Source organism: Larus michahellis, chromosome 6 (genome assembly GCF_964199755.1).
Source record: "Larus michahellis chromosome 6, bLarMic1.1, whole genome shotgun sequence".
NCBI classification, from domain to species: Eukaryota; Metazoa; Chordata; class Aves; order Charadriiformes; family Laridae; genus Larus; species Larus michahellis.
Window position 1 is genome coordinate 66,779,021 of NC_133901.1, and position 20,275 is coordinate 66,799,295.

Sequence of the window (20,275 nt, forward strand, 5' to 3'; positions counted from 1 at the left end):
AGGAACTTTCTCTGGATCTCTACGTTCACACTAATACTACAGTAACTGGAGTGGGACTGGCTTTATATAAAACTACATTAATTTTATAAACTGAAAAGCACAGCACCAAATTCATGAGTAAATACATGCTAAGATTTTTCTATTAAGTGGCCATCATTAGAGAAGAAATTGCATTTAAAAATCCGTATTTCTTCAACTATAGCTATTATTAAAAAAAACAACAGTGCTTAGGCTGATATTTTTCAGTCTTGGTCTTAGTCCAGAAAAGATAACACGTACATTCAGCTGTTATAATTACAGGGGAGGGGCACAATTCAGCATGACATTTACTTCTTACAACCCCCCAGAAAATATTAAGTCTTTAAAAACCACTCCTATCTTACCTGAGGGATGTATTACAGAGGCTATTCAAAGAAAGAAAAATATACCACTAGCCTAAAGTTTTCCAGGAAGGAAGAGGATCCTTCGTTCCTTCACTCCCCATCCCGGATTTCTCAAATTGTGATGCAGTTGCATTGGCTTAATATCTTTAATTTGGTTGTGAGTCAACTACTTCTTCGCATCAAATACTATGGCTGCTGTTAAAAAGCTACTGTTAAGGACATCATTTAATCTCCTTACACACCACAGCGGACATCTCAGCACCAAGAGAAACGAGAAGTGACAAGAAAATACATTTGAGAAAGGATGACATACAAGACAGACATCTTCAAACAAAACAAGCAATTAATTACCCTTCCCTTATTTGAAATCTGCTATCTAGGCATTTCAATGAACTTGTGAGCAAGAAACTATACATGAAAAAGATGTGGTTTTTTTCAGTTTGAATATCATTCTTTGACTGAACACATGAATGAAACCAGAAGACATGCTGCTGGCTCAAGACAACGCAGAAATGGCTCACAACAAGAGAAACAGTGACAACAGTTCTTTGCTTGGGGAACACAAATTTAATCTGTTTATGAATAGTCGCCTGGCGCAATCAGCAATATATTCAGTAAAGCTTACATTCCTATGTTGAATGGGCAGTTCCATTTTCCTGGGAACATGCTCACTGCCAAAATGCCAGCGTACATGCTGCAGCATCTCTCCCACGCCTGCCAAGTGAAAAGGGAGAATGGCTATGACTACACAAATTAAGCTGCTATTCATCTAAGTGGTCTGAATCTTTTAAACCAGTTTTAGTTGTTTCTCAAGAAAACGTAATTTGTTTACTTTGCTTTGCAGACAATTTATGTGATGCCCAGGTCTACCTCACTAGACTATTAAAACTTTTTGCAAAAAACAGCCATCGAGCCAAAGTATAATTCATTCGAAAACTGACTGTGTCTTCCTATTTGAGTCTGCACCCAGAACTGTTCAAAGCTGTACAGCATCGTGACGTGCTCTCGTATAATTGTCTTCGAGCAGGGTAGCAGATGTAGGCCATGTCTCTATTTCCATTCTACAGGATTGTGAACAAAAAGACATTGTATCTAAGGACCATCAAAACTCTATTTAATAGTAAGAAATCTTCAGAACCTTCTCCGTCTAGTAAATGCATATTCACTTGTGCTGTATTAACTCATATCTTTCTGTAATTACATCAGGGTCTGCAGCAGCCAGTGTAGTGGGGCAAGGAACTAAAAGTGACTGCAGGAATACAAGCCTTTTGGAAAAGCTGCAGGCAAGGATACTTTTCTCAGGTTAGCTTGCTCTTGGCCATATCATTTTTTATGGCAATTCTGGCAACACGGTGACCCCCACCTCTACCTCAAATCCAAAGCCATCTTTTTGATGTCCACACACAAAGATGCACACATTTCTAACACTTCTGGTTCCTGCCATCTGAGTTCTACTACTGGATCATTCATTTGATATGATTCAATTCAGTGTGATTCACAGCATTAAAGGTTTGTTTCACACACAATTAAGCAATGCTCCCCAGCAAAACTGATGAATAAATGCCTACGGCTTTCGATGCTTGGGGTTTGCTGTTGTTTGGGGTTTTTTTTTTCCCCCCTTTTAAATATTATGGACCAGATAAACAGCCAGTCTGAGTCTCCTTTTTAAAAAATGGACTGTCGATATTAACAGGTAATGCAGTTGACCCAAATGGACTTTCAGAAACACTAGTGATTTAACATATTGAGTAATAAAAGAGTTAGGAAATGCACATTCTCAATTTCCATTTTCCACCTGCTTCTGATCTTTTCTATAGGCAGATTTGTTTTCTACGCAAGTGTTTGAGAAACTACTGCAGCTATGGAAATTATTTCAGCTGATCAACTAATGACAGACTAATGAGAGTCAATTTGAGTGTTATTTCTATGCTAGAAGAGATGAGACATGACTCGTGAAGAAGGCTCGATATTTCTCATCTAGGTAGCAAGTCAGACAATGCCTACACAGGCAGTGTAGTAAAAATGGGCTTCTTCGTGTGGATGGAGCATATAAACCCGGCCTCCCACAAGTACATTACTGAAGCCTAATCTTTACTTAATTATCAATCTGATTTACTAGGTTTGCACAAAACCAGCCACAGATGATTTTGTCAAAAGTTACAGTTTACAGACTGGCATAAGTGTTCAATTACAATATAGCACTATGTAATGTGATCATCAGTGTACCTTGGAAGGAAAGTAAAATATATCTACAAATCAATCCGGGGTAAAATAAAAGTATAAATAAAATAAAAAGTATAAAATTAAAGTATAAATATCAAGAACTACTATGAGGTGGTACCCATACATAACTCTGCCCACAGCCAGAAGCTCAGTTTTACCAACCCCTCAACACACTACTTGGATGCATTTTTATACCACCCTGACTAAATGCAAGGCTCACAAGATAAACGTGACATGCCACCCGAGCGTCATGCTTTTACTCCTGTCATCAGGAGAAATACTGAAAGTTACACAACTGTTTCTAAAAGACAAATAAGGAAGTTCAGAACTTAATCTGAACTTTGGAGTAAGGCATCTGACAGCCTTACTGAATATCAGGTCGGTAACTATCAGATTAATGCTTCAGAAAGAGTCGGGGCAGGAGATCACAGATGGCAAAACTCCATGTAATCACAGGAGACAAGTGGAAGGTAAACGTGAGACAGAAGGAAAAGGCAAGGAAGGAACAGGTTGTCCACAACAGATATTGCTGACATTTTTAAGAACAGATGGCAACCAACAGTGACGTGATACAAGGCACTCAGTTCCCAGAGTTTTGGCAGTCCTCAAAATACAGTAACCTGACTCCAATGCATATTTTTCCGTGAAAACAATAGGTGAGAGGTATTTTCATACACTGCACCGACTGGTTTGAGAGCTGTCAAGACAGAAGGCTGAGAAGTTGTAAGGATTAATCTGCGGCAGGAAAGCCTTCTGGCATTGCAGTGAAGGGCCTAAATCTGCAGGTCCTGGGGGCCACAGAGCAACCATGCAAATTATCTACCATGTTCGTTATAAAAAAAATACATATTGTTCATAATAAACAAAAATACACACCTACATACACATCTCAAGACATAACAAAGGAGAACAACCTCAAGCCATCTGGAGTGTTCAAGAGCATAAGTACGTTATCAGCAATTGGTTCCAAATTTAATCCAATGCTTTTAGGCAGATGGAGTTTAAGCAAAAAATTCTGGTGGTTTAGCTCTACCACTTCTGCTTGATTTAAAAATCGAAAAAATGTAAGCAAACCAGTGTTTATTTACTCAGAGAAAGACTGATTCTCACTTATTAACTTCAACAAACATAAGAATTCCATATAGTTAGTGAACTCAATGGTTTCTGGTCAAGACACAAAAAAAAAAACCCCACAACACACACAAACAAAAAACAGATCCCTTTTTCTCTTTCCTCTAAAGAAAAAGAGAGTGCAACATGAAGAACTGCTTTTCAGCTCTCGATCATTTCTTAAAGGAATTATTGAGATTATTTTAACTAAAATGAAAATATTCCACTGCACTTGCACAAGAAAGCTGTTTTTGTCATGGGCCAGCTCAATGCCTCGGTGCATTCTGATTGTCAATGCTTAAAGTATTTTGCAGTGGCTTTTGCTGAAGAGACACGTAACTGGCAGAGTACTTGATTTTAAATGACTTTATCACAGTAGGTAAGAATAAGTTAAGCCAGAAACAATAGTGCCTAACGCAAACACAGTTTTCTTCGTTTTAAAAAGAGATATATTTAATTTGAAAGTGTAAGCCTGTGTATCCACCCTACCTCATACATGTGAATGACTCAGCACTTACCGACAAAAACAGCTGTCATTCTTTTAAACCATAACATAATGGGCTATGTCCATTACTGATAAAATGTTCCCGAATAAAGCATCTTGGAAAAAATCATCTGTATACTACAAGCTTCACAGACCTCAAGACAACAGGAAACATGTTCATTTGTGTTTTCTGCAGCCACCTTTTTTTTTTTTTTAAGTACACAAAATACAAAATTCTGATCAATTCAAGAATTAGGGAAATTTAATTCTCAATTACTGGAAGCTCCACATGGCAAAACTCAGTCTTACTAATGCAGAGAAACTGGTCAGACATCGACTGCAAGAACGGAAGGCAATCCTTGCTCAGAGTCTTTCCATAACTGAAACAGCCTGAAGAAAGAATCATTTACTTACACACATGGTAAGATGGGAGCTAGAAATGTCTTAGGATATAGGAGGCCCTATATGAAAAAGCTGATGGTCCGATGACAAGCAATTCGTCTCATCTAAACATACTACAACCCAGCAGGCGATGTTCACTGCGTTTCACCCAACGTCTAATGTCAGCCCACCCATGTTTTCATAACACCTCTGCCACCACTGGAAATTTTTTTTTTTTTTTTTTTTTAGGTGAAAACTTGTGAAGCAGACCTTTGGGAGCACATGTGGTGACAAACACCAATGCCACACAAGGTGTCCTGCAGTCTGGAAGAGCAGAAGTCATGCAGTGGATGACCAGGGAGTGTCACACGTCCCTGTGTGACCCTGGCACAGCCCCCGAGACACCCAGCTCAGGACACCCGAGTGCCCGCCACTCCACTGACTTCAGCTGGTCGGGAAGCTGAGGGCTAAGCACATGGGGAGGAACAGAGGGAGTTTCTGCAGTGAATGCCTCGCAGGAAGCAGACAAACTCCAATAAGGCTAGAGGCGTGCACGAGGCCACGCAAGAGCAAGTCTGACCGGTCCCCTGGGATGCTCCCACTTTTACTCTTTGGTATCTGACAGTTTTACTGCTTTTGTGTTGATGTGTGGTTCTGGTAGAAAACAGCTTGTTCTGACATGTTGGTTACACACAGACATTCTGCAATCCACCTGCCACTAAACTGTTGCACTTCTATGCAAAAAAGTTGCTCGGCTCGTCCAGAGTAAGACATTGCATTTGCCTGCCATTTCAATTTTCATGATTATCTGCTTTCTTACACAAACCAACATTCCTGCTTATACGGGGCTACATTTGCATCCCTGTATCTAAAAAAAATAAAAATTATCTTGCATCAAGTCACACCTTGCCAATTAAACAGAACTCTGCAATTAGATTAAATATTGTTGGCAGGCAGAATGAGTTTATGTCAGGGAAAGCAAAACACCATATATTGTGCATTAAAAGGATTTGCATACACAGGGGTTTTTTTATTGTTTGCCTGTGTGAACCAGAAACCTCCAAGTGACCAACATTTACAAAGTAGTTTGTTGTTGTTGCTAAGGTAAAGATCTAGCACAACATTTTCAACATAAAACCCAAGTGACTACGTGTCATCAAAATGTATTCAGATCAAACACGTATCAGAATATTAAAATATATTGCAGTAAAGTAATTTCTTAAGAGTAAATTTCACAACCCACAGTTAAAACAGTTTCTTTACAGGACAATTTTCTAAGGCACATGAGTTTTACTTCGAGGAGCTCAAAAAGATGGATTCACCATCCAAAACCAAAGTCATGTTCGCATCAGACAAAACCCACCTGACACACTCAAAGATGTTATCACGTTACATTACAGTCCTCCTGCCACCTGCCACAAGGTGTGTCTAATCTACGTAAGGAAACTTTTGCAAGACAAAGGTTGCATTAAGCAGTTGTCTCAATTACTCTTTCAACAGCTGACGTTCAGAAGGCAGCCTTGTTTTTAGGCAGAAGTATTTAACACGCATATGTGCTAAAGCAAACTTTAAAAGCAGCTGCTTCCTCAGTCAGTTTTGGAACTTTAGAGAAAGAATCAAGGACAACCACAGAGTAAAGAATTCAGGGTATTCCTAAATTCAAAGTAATGCAGTACACCACCATGGGATGTATCAGAAGAACTGGCCAAACCTGTACAGCTGCAATAATTCGCAGTTCTCACAAGCAGAAGAAAAATGTACAGGCTGCACCAGCTCAGCAGAACCAAGGGAAGGCTTTATTTTAAATACTATGTCCATCTACTGTAACCAATTTTTTTACAAACAGTGAGGCTGTCATTCCACAAGGAATAAAGAAATTGCAAAAGAAAAAGAGAAGCAAAGAACCTAGTTCAAGACAACCTAGATATTTTATAGCCAAAGATTGCCCCAGAGACCACGTCCATTAAACACAGGTTGGTTATTTTTCTTTTTAAGGAAAGCAACAAGAGGAAAAGAGTGAAACGAGAAGGACATCAGAGTGACCACAGTGCTACATAGTTTTATGAGAACGCACATTTATCCAGAAGTACCTGATGCAGTTAAAAGTAGAAAGACTGCTTTTGACTAACTGAAATTATTTATCAGTTATTAGAAGCACTGCAGGAGCTGCTGTAGTTTAGGGTTCCTTTGTATTTAGCACCTCTACCTGATGCACTGCAAGTCAGAACAGAACTCAAACATCAGTTACGGAAGTGACAAAAGCTGCAGGGAAACAAAAGTGTTGCTACTACAGCAATGATCATTTCAAGAAAGTGTCTGGGGATTCTAGCCTAGAAGGAATTTTCAACACGGAACACACATGAAAACAAACATGGATGCACAAATAAGATGCAGAGAAGGATAGGGATATACAAAGTGTATTAGGACTGCTGTAAACCACTGACATCTAGAGATAGGCAAGAAAAATGCAGAATAAACTGTAGCACAAAACTTTCATATGCAATAAGTGCTAATTTATACCTTACAATTCGTATTTAAGTCACTTCAATTTTTTCCTTTAGATTTTCCCTTTTGTGCTGCTTGTGATGCACAAGGACCACAAACAGTTTATACAGATTAACACAGCAATGGCAGACACCCATGTCATGTTCTCAGATCCCATTTGACTGAAGCATTTACATCCTAGATTATACTGTAGATTTCCCGTTCTCTAGTCTTTGATTCTGTATTATATATTCAAGTTTAGCCACTGCTCTCCATGTGGTTCAGATCTCAAAGGCTAGTCAGTGCCATGCATTTGGATCTAGTAGTTGGTATTCTGTCTGACAGCCAGTTAGTGAATGAAGCAGTCCGCAATTTAGTAAACTAGTGTAAATCAGTCTTAAAGGCAATCCCCTCCATGGGCCATCTACATGCTGCTCTGATATAATCACAGATCCCAGGAAAGACAGAATTAGATTGTGCAGCTTCTTACCTGCAGCTCCTTTGAGACTCTCTCTAAGTGGTTAGTTATCTTTTTTATTAGGTCACTATACATCTGTTCCGAATGCTGCTGGCATACACACTTATACACACAACTGCAGAAACAAATATAGGAACAAACAATGAACTTACAACAGTTTGCAATGAAGGGTAACAGAGTTCAAAATACTTTGTTCAAGTCTCAATTTAAGGAAAACAGAGTTAGTTGAATGATTGCTGAACTTTTAAATACAGCCCTGAGCTTGGAATGAGCTCCAGCAGACTCTTAAGTCTGCCCTGGATGCCCCAGTGTGTCCGTCCCAGTCCCACCCCCCAACCTCACTATCTTACAATGAGTTCTCTTTACGGTGCACTTCAGAACAGCCAGGATAGTTCTGTCAACAGCGCACTCCTAATTCTGGCTTTCATCTCTCCTATGCGAATGAAGTCCCCATTAAAATAAGCAAGTTTAGTGATTATACGCATATGCTAGGGCAAAACCCTTATTAAAAGAAGGGCAACACTGACAAGCAGTCATAGAAGCTGCATCAAAACTGTGCTAGTGTTCTAAAAAGAAACAGCAAAAGTTCTAAAATTACAGACCCAAGCATGTTACTCCATCCTTTGTCGCTTAAATTCTAAGAAAACCCTACATTTTCATAATAAACAAAGATGCAGAGAAAGAGCAACAAAACTTTAATTCTGCATTCCATGGCTTGGCTCTGTTAACTCTGGTCTTCAGTGTTACCTCTGTTTTTTTAAGAACGTTTTATTGGTCTCATACTGCAACATAACATATCTGCAAAATAAGGCTATGTATTGAAAACACATTTACAACAGTTGTAAAACACACATGTATTACTTTCAGCAAAAAGTTACATTAAGGTAGTCATCATCGTCAGGACTAACAGCAACATTATCTGTACCAGGCAGCTTTTACTTCTCAAGTGCTTCCATTCTTTAAATCAGCATTTTGAAAGCCAGCTGCCACAAACCAAGAGACACAAAGAAGACTTCACCTGGTATCTCGGGCAAAAGTCAAAACTCCTCCCCACGCCTCCATTCGGCTCCCCTCTCCCACCATCCCTCTGTATGAATACTGCGCCAGCAAGCAATTTAGAGACTCTCCCTAGAACATGCGCAAACAAACTATTTCCAGCAAGGGCCAGATCCCAGACTTGAATTCTGCAGGTTTTTAAGAGCACCAAAAGCCTACGGCTATGGTACAGCCATACTGTGTCTCTAAGGGAATTATGACATTCCAGTTCTCTACTGAGAAGGTGGTATAATGACAAACAAACTGCAAAGATAGGATTAAAACAACTATAGACCATGGGCTATTGGAATTTTGTAACGCAAGTGAGAGGTTAGGCACCAACTCCGAGTCTCAGGGGCCAAGACAGTGCTCTCATTCAATAACTGCCACTCTCAAAGTCTTCTGGAGGAAGGTTTTACAAGTGAATTCTCAGTAGCCTTTTGTATTTATTCACTTAGACAACTTCAAAAGCCCCCAAAACACAGCATTCATCCCTATGCAAAGTCTGCTCTTTTGGCAAACCAGACTATCCCTTACAAACCAAAATACACCCCACACCTCTCCTACTGCTGTCTTTTAAAAATAACGGAGTATCTGTAGTTTGATATTATTTAAATAACAGTCAGATTCGTCCTGTTTCTTTCACATGGAGTCTACTGACAGCAGATCCCACTTTGGAACAAGCAAGCGCAAAAGACATTTTGGTATGATGCAGTTAACAGCAAAAAAACAATTTGATTTGGATCAAAGAGAGAAACACCGAAAAGAAAAGCCAGACTCTTTTTTGTGATCCCTTACAAACCAGCCAGCTAGGTAACAAAGGCAAATGGCCATATGTGTGTTTGCTCCATAAGTAACCAGGAAACAGCCACTTCCACAAGCTGACCACTTCATGTGCAGCGATCTAACTAAGCTGAATTTTAAAGTACACGTCTGCTTAGTGTTACATACAACATCGCTATACCTACTTCTGTAACACATTCTGTAGTCAAACACCAATCTTCATATGTTTGTGCAGAATGCGTTTACATTTTATTTGAACCCATCTATTTAGAGGTTCCTTCCCCATTTTCACATCCTGTTTCCAGTTCCTGATTGCGGGCTGATTCTGTGAATCATCCTTGCCCTGCTATTACCCAAAAGAAGTCAGCAGTTTGTTAGTCTTTTAGCATAACCAAACACTTTCAGAAAAGGAAGACCCAAGCAAGACGCTAGAAAGTAAGCATTTATTGAGAGGGATGAAGACCTGAGATCTGTAAGTTGTCTTAAAGAACAATAACCTGATCGCATTGTACCTGGGAGGCAGCTGTAACAGTGCCAGAAGTACAACGTAGCTGTTCACGTTTTCGTCATCTCAAAGTTTCCTTCACATCTCTCTGTCAATACATTTAACCCTTTTAATAGGAAGTGACTATGCACAGGCAGGCTTTGGACTCAAAGATGAAAACAGTCACTAATCACACTTGGATACCTCGTGGGTAGACTGATACATAGCAAATATCTGCATACACACCTCTGAAGTTATCTCCTAGCTCTCACTGCTGCGGAGTAGGCACCTACAGTTATCACTGATCATGTCAAATATAGTAGTTTGGGTACCCAATACCATATTTTGAGTCTGCATTATGGAAACCTTGATTCCTTTAGTCAGCACAAAGACGATCAAAAAGACCACTGTATTTTCAGCTCAGTTTCACTATAAAAAAATATAAAACATACGTAGCTGTTTGAACCACTTCTAAAAACACCCCATTTTCAGATTAAAGAACTAGCTTAGGGAAGCAGAGGGGATCTAAACCTCAAGTCTGCTACAGACTTTCTGTAACACTCTAAGAAAGCATCATCATTAAATTCAACAAAAAAGCAGTTTTTCTTCCATCCTCGATCTTTGTTGTCTAGATTATAAATAAAGCAAAGGGACACCCTCTACGATAAAATAATAAAAAAAACAACTGCTGGTTGGAAGTGACTGTGTCAGAGTAATTACCTCCACAGACATAATTTTTAGAAGAAAACTTAAACTGACACACTAGCTTTATCAGTAACACTAAGCTACAGACAACCTTTTGTTTTGGTAATATACATGCAACAGACACCTGTGCATCATTACAATATTGCATAAAGTGTCACCCTGATGTACGAGGGTTAGCTAGGAGAAACTTAAAACCCATTATTCCTTTAATAAATATAACTTCTGAGCAGTAAAAAGATGACAAAGAAACTGCAGTTGTCTGAAAACCATAACTAGGTACAGATCTATTCTAGGTATTAAAGCCTTACTTTTGCACACCTGCTCTGAGATAACTATCAAGAGACTGTGGCTTAACTCTTACTGATGGCTCTTTGCACATTGGGGATTTCAAGATCTGGAAAGGATTTTGATTATTTACACTAAAGCTGCAAAACGTCTCTCAATTCAAATTACCATCTCAATTACTTATACGCATGATGATGCCTGAGTCCTGATAGTAGCAATTCCAAAAGCTTAGAGAGGAAAGAGGAAGTTTATTAAAGTTTTTAACTGGAATTAGGAGGAAAGACTGAACATCTGCTGTTCTATCTGGTTCTTTAACCCGAAATTTCAAACCAGAGAGACAAAGTGGCCAAAAGCAAGTGGGCAGGAGAAAATACAGCTGAAAGCCTCTAAAAAGAGCAATCAGTGACTGAGCTGCCTATGTTCTTTCTTAGGGTGCAATGCTATCGTAAAGAAAACCAAGACAGCAGTGCTGCTAGTTGTGTTGCTGGCAAGGGCCAGTAGTTTTAACAGTGCCTTGGCCAGCAAATGCAGTAGCAGTTACCCAGTTTACACTCTATTTACATACACCTTGGATACCTGTCACCTACGGAACAGAAATCTCCATTTTTGCAAATCTCCTAAGAGAGGAGAAACTGCCGGGTCTCTACAGCATTTAGCATTTCGGTTTGGAGCAGTAGCATGGTTTTGAAGCAAATCCCTTACCATCCCCACTACAGTGCACTAGCTTAGTCCGCAGAGCAGTTCTGCTCAGCGAGTAGATCCCTTTTAAAGCAAACTGCAGTTCCAGGTCAGGAACAAAGTGTTCTCCAAACAAGAATGGAGATATAAAGGACTGAACGTTGTGTCTGTCCTTCAGACAGCCTCTAACTGCACATGCAGACCAGATCTACCTGATGCAAAACACACAAATGACAGTTTATATGGACAGACCTTGATACGAGTTGCTTTTATTTACTTCTGCACCACTACTGCACCAAATTGGTTCCTATTTGACATGACAAAGAAGCCTTTTGAAACATTAAGTCAAATACCTACCATGCCAGCCTCTTCTTCCCCTTTGAGGAAAGGGATGCTGAGACTTTAATACCCTAATATATTACACTTAGCAACTATGGTGAAGCTACTTTAATTTTAATGTCTTCAGCACTTAAGCATTTTAATCCTTTAGCATTTACTCCTGTTAACATGGGATGTCAAGAGAGTATCTATTATTCACCCATTCCAACCATTTAAACGATATCGTACTTCACGTAACCTTCCCACTTTCCTCCTCATAAATACAAAATGACAGATGCACGGGCTGCAAGATAAAACAAACATTTAACTTCAGAGAAACAAAAAAAAAGTAACATAGCACTTAAAAGATTTCCTTACCTGTATATTTGTTCATAGGAGATAGGGATATAGTCACCAGGACTCTGAGTTAAAAGCTGATCTATGGCACTGTCCAACTTTGGCCAATATGTGCTCTTATAGTCTTCAATCGTTATAACATTCATTACTACAAGAAAAAGACAAAACTACATTTAGTAACTTTAGCTAAAAGATTAGAACCAAGTGCATGCTCTGCAATTTCAGATCACACCGATAAGCTGGCCAAAAAAAACTGGGAATAGTTCACTTCCGCTAAGATAACCTCACCTAAAACTAAAGCCCAGACTTGAATTTGTAGCTTTTTATTTACAGAAAATAAAATCAGAAAGCCTGACAAATCACCGCTTGGGTATTTCTTAGGGGTCCAAGTAGCAGCAGAAACCAAAATCCTAGGAATTCTAGCACAACAATCTAATAAAAATAATTAAAAAGAAAGTAGTTCAGTAGTTAGCTCAGATTAGTAAATTACACAACTTTGTGGGAATCCAGAATCAACAATTAACAGTGGGGCCTCATATGCAGGAGAATAAGATTCAGCAAAGTCTGGTAGTTTTTAGACTGCTCCTTCTCACCAGATGTATCAATTTTACAAGTCTCAGGTGGGACCAGCAGCTTCCATGGCCTAAAAGCTGATGCAATTCTCTCTGCCTTCCATTGCAGTTGGGCTCCCAGGCAACTTTTTGGGATCCATATTACAGTTCCCCCTCTAGCAGGCACAATAATACTCCTTTTCCAGATAAGGACCACCACAGGGAAGAACAGGAGGCATTTAAATTAGCGTTCCCCATCACTCCTTGATCTTCCTCCTGAGCTTCCCAACTGCACCCTCTTGTGCAAGCCATTTGGTGTGCCTTCAAAGACACAGAAGAGTTTTAATCTCTCTCTTTTCAGGGAGGATTTCTGAACTAACCACAGGTGGCTCAGTTCAATAGCGGCCACGGGAGAAGGGTTAACACCTTCCCTTCACAGATGTACTGGCAGGACTATCTTGTGGCTTGTCACACCACTGTAGCTTCACAGCAGCCACTCAAAACAAAGCCCTCGGTAACTAACAGTGCAGGGTACACTTCATATCACAACACATCAGGAAATCTAAAGTCATGTCTCCATTTAACTCCACAGGTGGGTCAGGGCTATATGGAACAGAGAATGAAGATAGTTCCCACCCCAAACAATCCAGTTTAGACACCGCACCAAGAAGAAATCTTTGAATAGGGCTGCATTTTAAATACTTATGTAAATGTAGATTCACTGCTGGGTTTGAGGAGTAAGATTTCTGAAATGTTATTTTCACAAGGGATTGAAAGGAGCTGGGTAAGTCACTTTTGGCAGCATTATGAAGAAAAATTCTAGGGAAATACAGGCAAAACAGTACTGTGAGGAAAAAAAAAAAAGAGTATAAAGAGATTGTGGAATAGAGAGAGGTGTGAGACAAGTGTTACAAGAGCAGGTATTATAGATTCACGTTGTATGTCTTTTTTAGGGCATTTCAGCCAGAAACCTTGCTTAGTGAAGAATGTTAGTGCAGCACTCCTAACCCCCTCTTCATCCAAATAACCATTGTTCACTCTTGCTTCACACTTGTTACAGAAACAGACGTCGTTAACCTAGTAAGTGTCTGAGCAGTGAACAGATCACCAGTACCAAGTGCTGCAGCCCAACGCTCCAGCCCGCGATCTGAAAGTACAACACCGTTTGCTAACAAGTTGATAAAGGTTATGGGTCTGGGTACACAACTGTCAGGACACAAGTTATCATGTCCACCAAGCCAGCTCAACGATGTAAAAGCATCCACGTGATCGGGAACAGCACGGCACCCGCCTGACAGTAAATTCACCCCTTATTCAACTGCCTCGCAGTGACTTGCTTGAGTTCTCGTCCCTTGCAGAGCCCGGGCTCCCGGCAGATGTTCTCAGGAACAGCTTCCACATAGTAGCTTTACTATTCATGCTTACACTCAGCAGCAAAATTGGAGCATTTGTATTTTGCTTTGTTACCCCAAAAAGGTGGTTCTCCACAGAAGCACTCTGTTCTACAGAATTCATTAAACTGAAGTCAGCATAAACATAAGACCAAGTTTGGTTTTAAAATTTCAATGTATAATCACACCCACATCTGGTTTTACATATTAACTGAGCTCTATTCATTTGAAAGAAAAGAATCAAGTAAGAATTGAGAACACCACAAAATCATTTTTGTTGAGCAACTCACAGGTTGCTGAGATGTCATTTTTTTTTTTGCTTTAATTTTTTATTTTTTCCCCCCAATATGGAAAAAGAAAGTAGCAGCAGACAGGAAGGCCTGACCATTAGAAGTGCTGCAGAGGTAAAGGAAAAAGTACTTTTACATACAGCCCCAGGAGACTTGCATAGGAAGCCCAGATGAGTTCAAAGCAACATTCTAGAAAAGCTTCATTTTTATTCAAAAGATTCTTACAAGTATTATTTCATTTGATCTCCACACTTCAGTTCTGAAACTAAGCCAACTATAATATTTATATAGTTAAAAGTCCAAAGACTACACACTGAACAATCACTATTTTTATTCTTCTAATCCAGAAAACAAATTACTTCAAAATTTTAGTAACTGTCACAAGTTAGTAACATCCCTTTTTTCTGGCAGTGCTTACACACACAAAAAGCGAAAGATGACTTAAAGAAGCACCCTCCACTTACAAACTCTGCAAAAAACAATCTCAAGACCAGGAAGGAAAGGAATCACACAAATCCTTAAAAAGAGAAGACAGATTGCCTTTTTGAAACTTCCATAATTTTTTACTTTTCCATTTTTTAGGATGTCATTCTTAAATGTTTATCCCTGCATTAGGTATTCGAGATTTAAAACGAGCCTCCATTTCGAAATTGTAAGGAAAGAGTGACGCTAAAAGATGACTTTCATTTTTGCTGAGATTTATTAAGTTTCTGAGAAGCAACACAGACATTTTGTAAGAAATCATGCTAGAATGCATGATTTTACCCAGCAAGTTTGGGGTGGGTCAGGGAGAGAAATCAGGCTGATCAAATGGAAAGGAAGCCAGTGTTTTCCAGGAAATTATAAAAGACTTCGCAAGTAAAGCTTGAGAAGCAACTGCTGCTTTTCCATATACAGAAAAGTTCAAAAGAAAAACTGTTTAAGCCAAAAGTAGCAGTGAAACCATTTCAGTGAAAAAGAATATGCATAAGCTTCACATCATAACCTAGATATTTTAGTACCATAGCCGTAACTGAAACATAGCCTGCTCCAAGCTACCAAATTTTTTGATGTCGACTTCAATCAGAAGAATGGTAAAAAACACCAAGACTTTAAAAAAAACAAAAACAAGAAGTCCAAGAATAGGTATATCTCTCCCATGAAACTGATAAGAAAAAAAAAACAAAAACTTACAAACACACATAGCTCAAAAAAGATGCTGTAACAGTAAAAGGCACAGGATGTGAAGAATACAATAATGATTTAAAAAGAAAAATCATTGATACTGTTAGTTTTGTTATTTAGATGAGACAACCTGAATAGCTACTCAAAACGCTTACTATGTTCACATACAAAAAACATCCTTTTTTAAACCTATAGGTAAAAAGGCAGAGGACAGAGCAGGACAGGAAATCCAACCTATTGGCAAGTAAGCAGACATCAGTCTGACAGTTATCTGTCATTTATTTAGACAATAAAACCAAAGAAAGCAGCTAGGCATCTTTCAGGAGCTTTATTTCATCTCACAAAGTGGCATACGTAAAGCTTCACTGCTAAATTAGCAATGCACCCTACAGTTCTAAAATATTTTCCCGAAGTGTACAAACTCTTCAAGCAGATATCTGAGACTAATCTACAGACTTTAAGCTATCGCTGTGGCTCTAACATTTTCCTTTTTCTCAGCCATCATGCACATCTTTACAGAATAGATTTTGCTGTATCCCCTGCCTGACACATCCCAGCATACATTAACAAGTTTATGAGCCTATCCTTTAGTTGCTTTCAATTCTATTCTATTTTTACTACATGTTTCTCAGACTGGTTAGTAAAAGTAACCTTTTTTTTCCATCAGACAATTTGCCTACGCAGGAAAGCACACACACCGCACTGAACTTCGTTACGCAACAGAGCAGTCAACAGATTTAATGGATATGCCAACCCTCACAGCCACACATGCCCATCCTAAATGGGACTGGGGTTAAACACATTTATAATCATTCTTGCTTGAAAAAGATGAAAAAAAAAAAACAAGACGGAGAACTCTTAATTTTCTTCACAACTCAGATACGCTGCAATTAATAGTACAGAAGAGTTTTGCTTAAAGTATTAAACTCTCTTATCTTTTCCCTTATGGCCTTTAAAAAATACTTTTCATAACACTATTGCTTCATAAATCCATAACTAGGACTGAAGCTGATGAACTGTAAATAAGGGTTTAGTTATAAGTTTATCAAAACATGGAACATTTTCTTAAGGTACTTTAACTAGAAGAAAAGCTATTAAATGAACTACACATTATTATATCTCATTTTAGTTCTCAGTCTTACCAAAATCTCAAAGAAGGAGACCTGGTTTTGGCCCCTCAGAAAGATTTTAAAGGGTTTCCACCTAACCTTCTTCCCCCGTTATTCTGCCAGCTGCATTAGACGAAAAAAGGCACACCACACAGCTTTAGCCTGCAACTATGAACATGAACAAAACCAACTCGCTGCAAGTAATTAGGTATTGGAAGACAGGCATTGGATTTTCTGTTTTGGAGTAAAGAATCAGAAGGAAGAGACCTATCCAAATGTCAAGGGTGCTCCAGTTCATCATAGGACTGCTGGAAACTGCACGTCACACAGTTTTGAAGGCCACCTGTACAAAAACTTGTCTAAGACTAAGCAAGCAAGGCACGAGTCCTTGCTCATTCAACTGCAAGAAGTTCTTCATGCAGCAGAGAACAGGCAACTTTCCTATCAAGCTTAAGGCTGACAATCAGCTTCTCCACGCATGTTCTGCCATTGCTAAGACAAAGCAGGAAGGAGGGGATCCAGCACACACTGTCTCCCTTTTCACTGGATATTTTTTTCCCTTTTTCTACACATGAAAACTAAACAGAGGAGATTAAGGGATCCTCTGCCAGAGCCGGGATTAGAACAGGCAGGATCCCAAGGCGGCTCCTGTATTTTCTCAGACCATAATATTTCACTGAACTTGTTCTGTTCTTATATCGTGAAAGTTATCCACAACACAAAGGTGCAGAAAAGTTCTAATGAACTTAACTCGGAGAATTTTGTATGTTACAGTTTTAATTTTCTTTAAAACAATACTTAATATCAGTAGGACAGACATTGTGTTGGGATACCAATGCTGGAGAAGTGAAAACAAGAACTCAAAAACCACACCCTAAGCAAAATCACGCACAGCCCCTTCTTCTCCCCCTCAGACATAAACTGCAGATTAGCTGGAAAGTCACGTCCCCATTTAGCAAAGATACAGCTCAAAAACCATTTTCATTCTGAACTAGAAGGAAAAACTAAGGTTCTAAATTTCTGGATTGGCAATTCAAGAGCTTAGTTTAGCAAGGCTGAACAACATTTTATTTCGACTGACTCAAGCGTTTATGAGCCACCCCAAGGTACCTGGAGCCCTGACAAGCAAGGCAGGCAGAAAGCCAGAGAGCTCATGGAGTCTGGGAACCTTAACTTCAAAGCAGCCAGCCTTGGCAATGTGCCTAAAGCCACGAAACCCAGGCTACCAGAGAACAGGGATTCAGCAGCCTGAACTTCAAGCTTCTGATCAGCTCTGGAGCTGGGCTGCTGAGAAGCTGGACAGGTGAGCTAGCATTGGCAAAGCAGGGAAAAAACAAAGAAAAAAAAGAATGTTATCCGTCCAAATTTCATCATGTCAGTTACATGGTTACGCTTCCAGGAATATTTCTAACTAGCCAAATCCAAGTTTTCCTACAGCCGTTAAAGAAAAGGGCATATTTTGCCCAGAGGAGTGACTTTTGGGAATAAAGGTAGAATTAAAGTGAAGAATAGAAAGATCTTCCCTTCCCTCAACCTCAGCTCGGAAAACCAACAGAAAAATTTGCCATTTCTGCTAACAGCTACATGCAAAAGATATTTCAGAACTGTTTTCTGGGGAGTAAATTTGTCTTCAGTAGTTCCCATCAGGCCTTTGCAGACATACATCCCTTGCAGGGCAGCACACCCCTTCCAGGGGCTCTGCACACATCGCCACCCACCGTCGTCAATCACGAACAGGTTTCGGACTCAGCTTTGGGTTTTTCGAGCAGAAAGAAGTCGTCTTTAGAAAAACAAAACCTGGGCTAAAAGCTACAGAGAAAGGAATGGTGCACAGCTGAAAACCCTGCCTGCACTTGCTCTCCCAGTTCTAGAGCCAGACCTACCACGTCACCGTGCCGTGACAGGAGAGCGGCAGCAGAAGTTGGGGTGCATGCATGCAAGAAGGATGGTACTTCCTCCTTCCGAAGCGCCTTAACCCATTTGGTTGCGCTTCGAGAAGCCTCTCGGGCCAAGACCCACCTCAGGGACCCGCCGTAGGACAGACCCGAGCCCGGCCACCGGCACGGAGCAGCGAGCGGGGGTCAAGGGGGAGCGCAGGCTGCGGAGGGAGCGGGCGACAGCGCCCGGGGCCCGCGGGGCGGAGGGCAGGGCGGTCACTCACGGAACTTAGAGGTCGAGGCGTTGATGTTGATGGCGGCGGCGATGGCTCCGGCTCCCCCCTTGCCCGGCTCGCAGCCCCGCAGCACGCCGTTGGCCTCGGGCACGGCGGGGAGCTCCGTCCCGGCCGTGGGCCCGGCGGCGGGGCCGTGCAGGAGGCGGTCACCGAGCGGGGCGGCGGCGGGGCCCAGCAGGTGCCGCCCGTAGTCGCCGGCGCCCCAGTTGTTGTGGTTCTGGTCGTCCATCATGGCCTCGCAGCCGCCGCTGCCGCCCTCCTCCTCCATGCCCTCCTCCTCCATGGCTGCTGCCTGCCTGGCGGGGAGCGAGGCGTGGCGAGGCGACGGATCACCGCCCGCCGCCCATGGCCGCTCTCCGCCCGGCGGGGCTCGCCGCGGCACAGCTCCGGGCAGGGCCCGCCACCGCCAGCCCAGCCTCCGGCCGCGCAGCGCGACACTTTGCGACAGGCGGAAGACGGCGGCGGGCGGGCCAAGCACCCCCTTGCCGCGGGGCATGCTGGGGAGTGTAGTCTGGCGGGGCGGAGCGGCCATTGGCTGGAGAGCGGAAGGAGGCGGGGCCGGAGAGACGCTGTGCATTGTGGGGCGGCTGGGCGGCGGGAGGGCGAGTGGGTCCCTGCTCGGAGCGGGGACGGCCTTAATTAGCTAACTAATTCATTAAATAATGTTAACTTGCGAGGAGAGGCTTTAGCAGGTCCCGTGTGTGGCCTCTCTCTTCTGCTGAGGGAAGAGCCGCAGGACCATGCCCCGCCCCGAGGCCGGGCCGTGCGCTCGGTGCCGGGGCCTGTGGCTGCATCCCCCTCTAGTGGGATGAGGCCCCGCAGGCAGGGAAAGGGGCGCTGACACGGCAGAATCCCCCTTAGAAAAATACTTAAACATGGCTGTGGGTGCTGTACTGCCATGTGCGCTCTTACTTTGTAAAAGTACGTGCAGAATGCTATTGTACAGTGTTTTTCCTGTTAATGGAAGAAAAGCGTGCACAAATAATACATAAAGCCATTTGTCTTGTCACTGAGCAAAGCAACAAAAACAATTTTCTAGTTGCCTTCAAGTGTACTTATTTTAGGTTTTGTTTTCATTTGCAATATTGCAATGGAAGAATAGAAATGTATAGTGGGGTTTTTGCTGAGAACAAGTTCGCACTGTGTGGGTTTTGCTTTTGCTTGGAAAACAAAAAAAAAAAGAACCTCAATAAAAGTAGGGGTGTCTGGCCTTCTTTCCAAAATGCCTTATGAGAAGGGAGAAGCACGTCAGTTGTTTTCCAAATAGAAACGCTGATTTCTTTTTTAGGATGAGACAAAATCATTCTGTTTTATAAAAGCATAAAATGCTGCTGATCTCACGGCGCTGTGCAGCGGGTCTATCTCGAGTTGCCTCGACAAAGGCAAGCGATGAAAAGACCTTGTCCCTG

The 20,275-nt window shown here is 41.3% G+C and overlaps 1 protein-coding gene across 3 annotated transcripts in view; it reads right to left on the reverse strand.

Annotated features, from left to right (window-relative positions):
• Positions 1-19,306, reverse strand: part of CACUL1 (CDK2 associated cullin domain 1) — a 54,955-nt gene extending 35,649 nt beyond the window's left edge. For all 3 annotated transcript variants that reach the window (XM_074592318.1, XM_074592319.1, XM_074592317.1), the window contains exons 1-3: positions 18,855-19,306; positions 12,210-12,336; positions 7,556-7,658 (exon numbers count right to left, since the gene is read on the reverse strand). In XM_074592318.1, the coding sequence (XP_074448419.1) occupies positions 7,556-7,658; positions 12,210-12,336; positions 18,855-19,149 (525 nt within the window). In that variant the 5' untranslated portion in view covers positions 19,150-19,306. The remainder of the gene's footprint in view (positions 1-7,555; positions 7,659-12,209; positions 12,337-18,854) is intronic.
• Between the last annotated feature and the right edge of the window lie 969 nt (positions 19,307-20,275).